Source organism: Amphimedon queenslandica, unplaced genomic scaffold, assembly GCF_000090795.2.
Source record: "Amphimedon queenslandica unplaced genomic scaffold, v1.1 AMPQUscaffold_12250, whole genome shotgun sequence".
NCBI classification, from domain to species: domain Eukaryota; kingdom Metazoa; phylum Porifera; class Demospongiae; order Haplosclerida; family Niphatidae; genus Amphimedon; species Amphimedon queenslandica.
The window spans coordinates 5,878-13,082 of NW_003547512.1; the positions used below are offsets into that span (position 1 = coordinate 5,878).

The 7,205-nt window shown below is 36.5% G+C and overlaps 1 protein-coding gene and 2 long non-coding RNA genes across 5 annotated transcripts in view; 1 reads left to right on the top strand and 2 right to left on the bottom strand.

Annotated features, from left to right (window-relative positions):
• The window catches only part of LOC109588176 (uncharacterized), an 11,967-nt gene that overhangs the window by 4,526 nt on the left and 236 nt on the right, over positions 1-7,205 (bottom strand). The gene's annotated exons all lie outside the window — the stretch shown is intronic.
• Positions 2,555-2,876, top strand: LOC109588177 (uncharacterized). The gene is made up of 2 exons (XR_002188006.1): positions 2,555-2,733; positions 2,813-2,876. It is a non-coding gene; the product is annotated as an uncharacterized LOC109588177 (long non-coding RNA).
• LOC109588175 (uncharacterized) lies at positions 4,482-5,782 on the bottom strand. Of its 3 annotated transcripts, none has more exons than XR_002188003.1 (6): positions 5,301-5,782; positions 5,107-5,253; positions 4,881-5,055; positions 4,782-4,825; positions 4,617-4,728; positions 4,482-4,563 (listed from the first exon to the last, which is right to left on the bottom strand). XR_002188003.1 is itself a non-coding variant. In XM_020004357.1 (3 exons), the coding sequence occupies exons 1-3, from the start codon at positions 5,428-5,430 to the stop codon at positions 4,886-4,888; spliced, it is 447 nt and encodes a 148-aa protein (XP_019859916.1). In that variant the 5' UTR covers positions 5,431-5,782; the 3' UTR covers positions 4,843-4,885. The 3 variants fall into 3 exon arrangements, 1 of the variants encoding a protein (XP_019859916.1); XR_002188002.1 differs by having other exon boundaries at positions 4,776-4,825; XM_020004357.1 differs by lacking the exons at positions 4,482-4,563; positions 4,617-4,728; positions 4,782-4,825 and having other exon boundaries at positions 4,843-5,055.

Sequence of the window (7,205 nt, forward strand, 5' to 3'; positions counted from 1 at the left end):
TATCTTGCATTTCCTTTCTGGCTTCCAAGCAAATGCCATCTAAAATGTCCTTCACATGGTCATACATCTCTTTTAGTGTCCCAAAAAAAACACTGTCGCTGACTGTATGCATTCCAAGGATGTGGTGAAACATTTTCTTATATATGGCATAAGATGCTCCAGAACAAATTGTAGCAACTTGTAAAATCTTAGATACAGCAGCATCACCATTCTCCCTCTGAGATGAGGTTTCAAATTTGACATTGCAGCTACCACAGTTAGTACAGCCAAAAGAGAGTGATGCTGCTCCCCCCAGGCCAGCCAGTTCTATCGAGTTTACTTTCAGTTTACCTTGACAATTGGTCTCCTGGCAAATTGAATATTGTTCCACAAATTTGACCAACTGTGTAGTCTCTGTGACAACCATGCAATTACTGGAAGCATCTATGTGCAAATTACTCTTGCAAGGAGTATCGAGTGTAAATGTGCAATCAGGTTCACCTGGAGTGGGTTTTTCATCTTCAGTGGCACCAAGAACATTGTCCTCTTCCTCAGAAGGTACTGGTTCTTCCGTATGAATCTATAACAAAGAGAATGGAGTGACGGAACACAACACTTGACAGATAAAACTTCCTCAAAACATGAGGTCAAACATGCCCACTTGTTGTGAGAATAATCATTACTTTTTCAGTATTAACAAGAGCAGATGATAGTAAGAGAGAGTGTCAAACTGCACTATGCCAGCTGGAATATGACCACGTAGAACTAAGTCACGTGAGACCTGATGTGTGGGTGTACCTACTAAAAGCACGTGTAGAAGTTTGCATAAGGAACAGTGGAGAACACTTGAAGAAGCTTTAGACATCATACTAGTAAACTTTATAATCCTGCTGAAGCCTGTTATGCAGTACAGCTATTGCAGAGACTCCAAAATGGCAAGTAAACCTTGTTGAGCAAACTAGGCAGCCATTTTTTTCTACTCAGCCACACCCAGTATGCGGGAATGCCCATAGATGTGCAAGAAAGTTCACACGGTCATATTCCAGCTAGCATAGTGCATTTCGACACTCTCTCTAACTATCATCTACTCTTGGTATTAATGTAATGATAAATTATCTTCGTTAATCAGTGAATAATCCTAGAGGCCCATCATCGAAACATTTATGACAGTAACTCTGCAGTAACGTGGAACTTTTCCCTGACACGCAAGAGCAACTAATGATATTTTATTCTTCCATGTCATATACAGTAGAAGGCGAAAAAAAGATAAGTAGTACACAGGTAGTGCGTAGGTAGTAATTTTACTTCGTTACTCTTCACTGCAATATGCCCAGGAAGTACTGCTGATACCGCCCAGTCACATGTTCCATGTAACAAGCGCACATGCACTCTAGAGGCTCTCAAAGGACTTGAGGATGCTTCTCTTGGCTGTCTTTACTCTCCAAGTTCATCTCTACTGCTGCTCTCTGCTTATAAAACGCCGTTGAGGAGGCTCTTTGCTCAATTCACTGTTGAGCTACTGTCCTGCGGCTGACCATGTGCACTACTGCCACTGATAGGTTTGCACATGCGCAACGAAGGACCAGTGAACTACAGTTTAGAGAAAAAAAAGCTAAGTAACTGCAGCGTCACTACTATTGCACCACGCAGTAAAGTACCTTCCACTGCGTAGGATTGACCCTTGTGCTGTGCTTGTATTGCACATGCGCAGAGTAGCTGGTGGGCAGGGTAGTCCTTGCCCACTGCACAGCTACCCTGCACAGCTACTATATACTACTCTTCCAAGGCTACTCTACCGTCTACTACTTATACTAAACGGCACTTACTATCGCTTGTACTCTACTGGTTTCAAAGAATATGGGTCTAAAAAGTAGCCGGATATCAGTAAGTAAAGGTTTTATTACTATGTGTAAGGTTCTTCTTATGTAGGAACGGTGATTCTACTGGGCCGTAGCGACAGACTGTGACTGTCACAGTGCAATGGTGATCTGTTATTACGAAGTCTAGGAGTTACAATGCATGTTTGTAGTCATTTCTTTTTCTGACTTTTATTTTTGTTCTGAATTGTAAAACATAATGATATTTTATGTACATGTAAAGCTTATATTAACCCTGTACTTACTACCCCTTTCAAATTGCAAAAATGCGCGCATTTATCTGGTGGACTAGTGACAATGGTGTACAGCACTTACAAACAACAGAGGATTTCACATTCCTTTTGTAAGTTTTTGAGTAAGTATTCACCACTAATTTTACTGTAGCACTGGATGTCAGTCTCAGGTGTGAGCAAACTGATTAAGAAATACATGGAAACTGGTTCAATTACTCAAAGGCCAGGTTTGTCAGTATTAATTCCACTACACTTCTCATTATTTTCACAATATAGGATCTGGAAGACCTTCAAAAGTAACCAGAGAAGTTTTAAAGATTGTATAGGACCAAATGCAAGCTGATGATGAAAGCACTGCTACTCAACTTCAGTAGCTTCTCGTTGAGAAAGGTCATTCACTGTCACTGAAAACAATATTGAAGTCTCGCAAAACACTTGGTTGGACATACCGTGGGAGTGCATACTGCCAGATCATTAGAGGACCAAATAAAGAGAAGCGAATGAAATTGGCTCAAGATCAGTTGCAGGAGCACAGGACTACTGGTTTTTCTGATGTACTGTACAGTGATGAGTGTACAATTGAATTCGAATCCCACAGGAGATTTTCATGAAGGAAAATAGGTGCCCCCGAAACCAAAACCAAGGTAGCACTATATTAATATTACATGTACGTTAATGGTATTTTTTAAAAACCTATTATATAGAGCAAAACACCCTTATAAGGTACATGCATGGGCAGGTATAAGTTGCCAAGGAAAGACGCCAATTGTGCTGTTTGAAGAAAAAATGAATTCAGCTGGCTTTATTGAAGTTTTGGAAAATGGACTGATTCCTTATACCCAGCATTTAAATCCATCTCAAAGATTGATGCAGGATAATGATCCCAAACATTCCTCAAAGAAAGTAAAGGAGTGGTTAGAAGCCAACAAAATAAACTGGTGGAAAACACCACCAGAATCCCCAGATCTTAATCCGATTGAAAATCTATGGCAAGAGCTCAAAGAATATGTCAGGAGAGTAGTGCAACCACAACAAAAGGAGGAATTAGTCAAAGGAATCATGGATTGTTGGGAAACTGTAAATAGAAGAAAGTGTAGTAAATATATCGGACACGTACGTAAAGTAATATCAAAAAGTGATTGAATGCAATAATGGAGGTCCCACTGGATAGAAGAAAGCGTAGAAAATATATCGGACACTTAATATCGAAAGTGATTGAATGCAATAATGGAGGTCCCACTGGATATTAATATTTGTACATGTACACAGTAGCTCTTTCGATCTTCCTCTTTCCTTATAAATGTAACATCACATACATGTAATCTATGCTAACAGACTTGTACATTACAGATTGCATGCACTTATAACTCTCTTCTATACCCCTCCCAATCCTTCTCCCTCCCACATGTATTATAATAATTAAAAGCAAAGTATATCTTTTATTCATTGTATATCTTTTGCATCTTTATATCATTATATCTAATATATAATATATATACATGTATATCAACAGTGTCACTGTGTTAGACTATTTATTATCATATATGATACTATACTCAGTGTAGCCTTCTACTCTAGATTCTTAATATCAAGTGGATATTTGCTTCTAAGCCCTGAAGAGTAATGATTTATTGCTTGAATACACTTAGACCAATACAGCTAAAATTCTTCCTTTGTACTAATATCATGTGGATGGAATAATCCCAGTAGCTTCTGCTTCAGCTCCATTAGAGCACCAGATGGCAAAGGAGGGTTCTCCTGCCTATACACACTACGTTTAATCAAAAGTGATGGTCCAAAGTAAACTTTGCTAGCTAGTATTACAGATGATTGTCCAACTTGAGAGAGTGTCTTCAGTTTGGGATATTTATTAATCACAGTATCAGGATTCAACAAAGGAGCATTAAAATCTATTTTCCTTCTATTACCAGTGTGCACAGTAGTATTGGTGATGATTGCCTTTACTGGCTCATTAGTTGGAGTTACTGGATCAGTATGCTGAGGTAGATTACAAGCAGATGGGGCACTAGGAGTACTTCCATTACTGTTCATGTATGTAGCAGAGTACCTGCCTAGAATATTAATAGGATATTACTAATCTCTAATAATTATTACTGAATACTAACCCTTGTGTTCATGCCGGGCTAGTATTTCCAAAGAAATGGTATGTTAAGCAACCCAATTGGGATGGCACCATGATACTCTGTTCTTCTAAAATTTCCATTCTTCTAATTAGAGACAGTATATAACCTCTAAACAAAACAACATTAATTGTTTGTGATAATCAAGTAATATGTTATTAATGTTACTAAATTTGTACAGGTACTTGTAAAACAATTCACCTGTTTCTGTACTACATGCAGCTTGAGTTTTAAGCTCCACCAGTGCAAGTGGTGGCTGAAGTGGTGGAGGGCTATGACAAAGAATTCTTTCACTGGAATCTGCCTCTTTTCTCTCTGAAGGTTTTCTTGCTTCTAATAATAACTAGTAAAACAATAGTAATAATTATTATTATATTTAATCTTACCGATACTAATATGCTTAGAAGGATCTCCAGTGTTGAAGCTTGTTGCTTCATTATTTGCAGCAGATTCATTATTTGTAGCACAACCAACAGCAACAATATTAACTGTGCATTTCTGTTTTGTGTTTTTATAATAAATTACCTTTTTAATGCATTATGTACCTTCACCTTCCTTTCCTTTTTCTATTTTAGGTTTCTTTATTCGGTGGTACCTACATGTAGATGTGAATTTACATGTAGGGTTAGTAATACTATATACCATCTCACTTTTCTTAGCTTTCCTTTTCATTGTGCCACGCTTTGTAGTCTGACTCATTCTTCATACTCTCAGCTGACTGTTTCTCCATATTCTTGGCTGACTCTTTCTCCATATTCTCCGCTGACTCTTTCTCAATCTTCTCAACAATATCACCTGCTGCATTACTTACAACTTTCTTATCTCCTAGAAAATTATATGTGCAGCTATTGACTAAAAATTAAAGTACAGTGTTACCAAAGGTGACTATTGTGCCATCATGAAAGTCCTTTCCATCCCTTACTCTGCAGGAGGTACCAGCTTCCAGCTGCTCAACTTCTACACAGTTTGCTTTCACAATAGAATAAGTATCCTCTTGCTTAAAGTATTTCAAAAAGTAAGAAGCTACATTTAAAATAGTAACAAGACTCCTAAACATGTCTTTAACTTACAATTTGTCTTCTTCTGGGTGTCTTTTATCAGCTTTCTAAGACTCATTTCTACTCGTTTCCACTGAGTTGTAACCGGGCTGGTGAAAATTAATGCGCATGCGCAGTATTGAGTAGCGCATGCGCAGCACATCAGTAGAGTAGAGTAGCACAGGAGTAAAGAAAGCAAAGCTGCTCGTTACTACTACCGTTTTGATTCGCATGAGCTGTGTAGGAAGAAAAGTGCAGTTCGTAGGAACTACTCTGCGCTACTTAGCTTTTTTTCTCTCTAAACTGTACCTACGCAACAGTAGAGTAGCTACTTATCTTTTTTCGCCCTGTACTGTATATAAATGAAAGCCTATTAGGGGCTCTCTCACATGCAGGATCATTGCCATATAACACTGCATTAGGATTAAATTTAAAACTGCACAGAATACATGTATGTATGTAGACAGAAATGATAAGAAGAAATGTAAAGACGAATACATTTTTGTAAAAAATGTCATAACTATTCACAAAAAATAAAACAATTAAGTTGACTCAATACATTTAACCTTATGTTTCAGTTCTTTGTTAATGGGAATGTTTAACGTTTCTAACACTTAAAGAACAGTGGTTATGTAATCAAATATGAGACAGAATTGCAAATACATTATTTTAATAGCCATCAAGTTTCTGGTATCAACAAAAAGCTGTTTCTGAACGAAAAGACATCACCAGTTCATCAGGTGAATTTTTTAAAATCTACTGGCAGATTAAATTTACCAAAAACTACAGTATTTTCTTTGTAACTTTCTTCCCTCACTAGACGGCAAAAAGGCAACCACATAAGGTATAGTTCCTTAATTTTGATGCAATGCTCAAAATTTAAAATACAATATGAATTACAAAACTAACATTAACTGAGGTTTTAAAATGACATGCATGAATAATCTATTGTTCCCATGGTACATGGATGCATAAGAAAGTATACCAAAACTGCCAGAGTACAGCTACTGCATTCCAGAATATAATTCATTCAAAATGTGCAATTAGAAATTAAATGAATAGTGCCTGAGGTTAGCTAAAGTGACAGATATTTTTGGCAAAATCATTGAAATTACTGATATAAAGATCCAGACTAGGGGTCAATGACAAAAGCTCAATTATATTTACGCATTCAATTACACTCCTTTTGCAAGAAGAGGCTCAATTACAATTACAGTTACACCATGACAGTGTAATTTCAATTACATTTTCAATTACAATTACAACTTGATGTCAAAAAGATACATTGCAATGCTTACACTGTGGCTTAGAATTTACATCAGGTAGTGATTTGCAGTTATCAAATAAACCAATAGACACTAGTGTACATTAAAAACATTTCTTTGTGTATCTGTACATTCTGTAGTTAGTTAAATCAAATATAATTGAAACTTCAATTACGTAAGCTCAAGCTCAATTACAATTACACAACTGTAATTGTAATTGACCATTAAATTATAATTACAATTGCAATTGACCCCAGGTCTGAAAAGATCACATTACAGTAGTTCTTTAAAACTATGGTGATTATCACTAAGTAGCCATTTTTACATCCTAATATTCATTCCAAAATTAATCTACAAATATAAATAGCCAGCCATTAGAAGGACAAAACCCTGTCCACTCCTTGTACAAATACATTGTACTTCTTTTTTACACTGGATGATTCTTAATTACACTGGATCAATCACTTTTGAAGTTTTTTTGCACACTTCAAGAAAAATTTTATTAACAATACTCAAAATCTCTAAAAGTAGGAAATCTCTAAAAGTAAAGTAGGACCATTATGTAGGAAGGAAATAGTGCATTTGAACACTATTTTTGAAATGATGGCGGTAAAATCATGGAGGTATCAAAAGTAAACTTAATCATGGTGGTATCAAAAGTAAACTTAATCAT

What these genes read in the sequence shown, in the direction of transcription:
- LOC109588175 (XM_020004357.1), bottom strand. Translation starts at nt 5,430, where the DNA reads ATGTGCTGCGCATGCGCTACTCAATACTGCGCATGCGCATTAATTTTC. An exon ending in CACCCAGAAGAAGACAAATT is followed by an intron (nt 5,254 to 5,300) that starts GTAAGTTAAAGA and finishes TTTTAAATGTAG; the next exon opens with CTTCTTACTTTTTGAAATAC. An exon ending in TGGCACAATAGTCACCTTTG is followed by an intron (nt 5,056 to 5,106) that starts GTAACACTGTAC and finishes ATAATTTTCTAG; the next exon opens with GAGATAAGAAAGTTGTAAGT.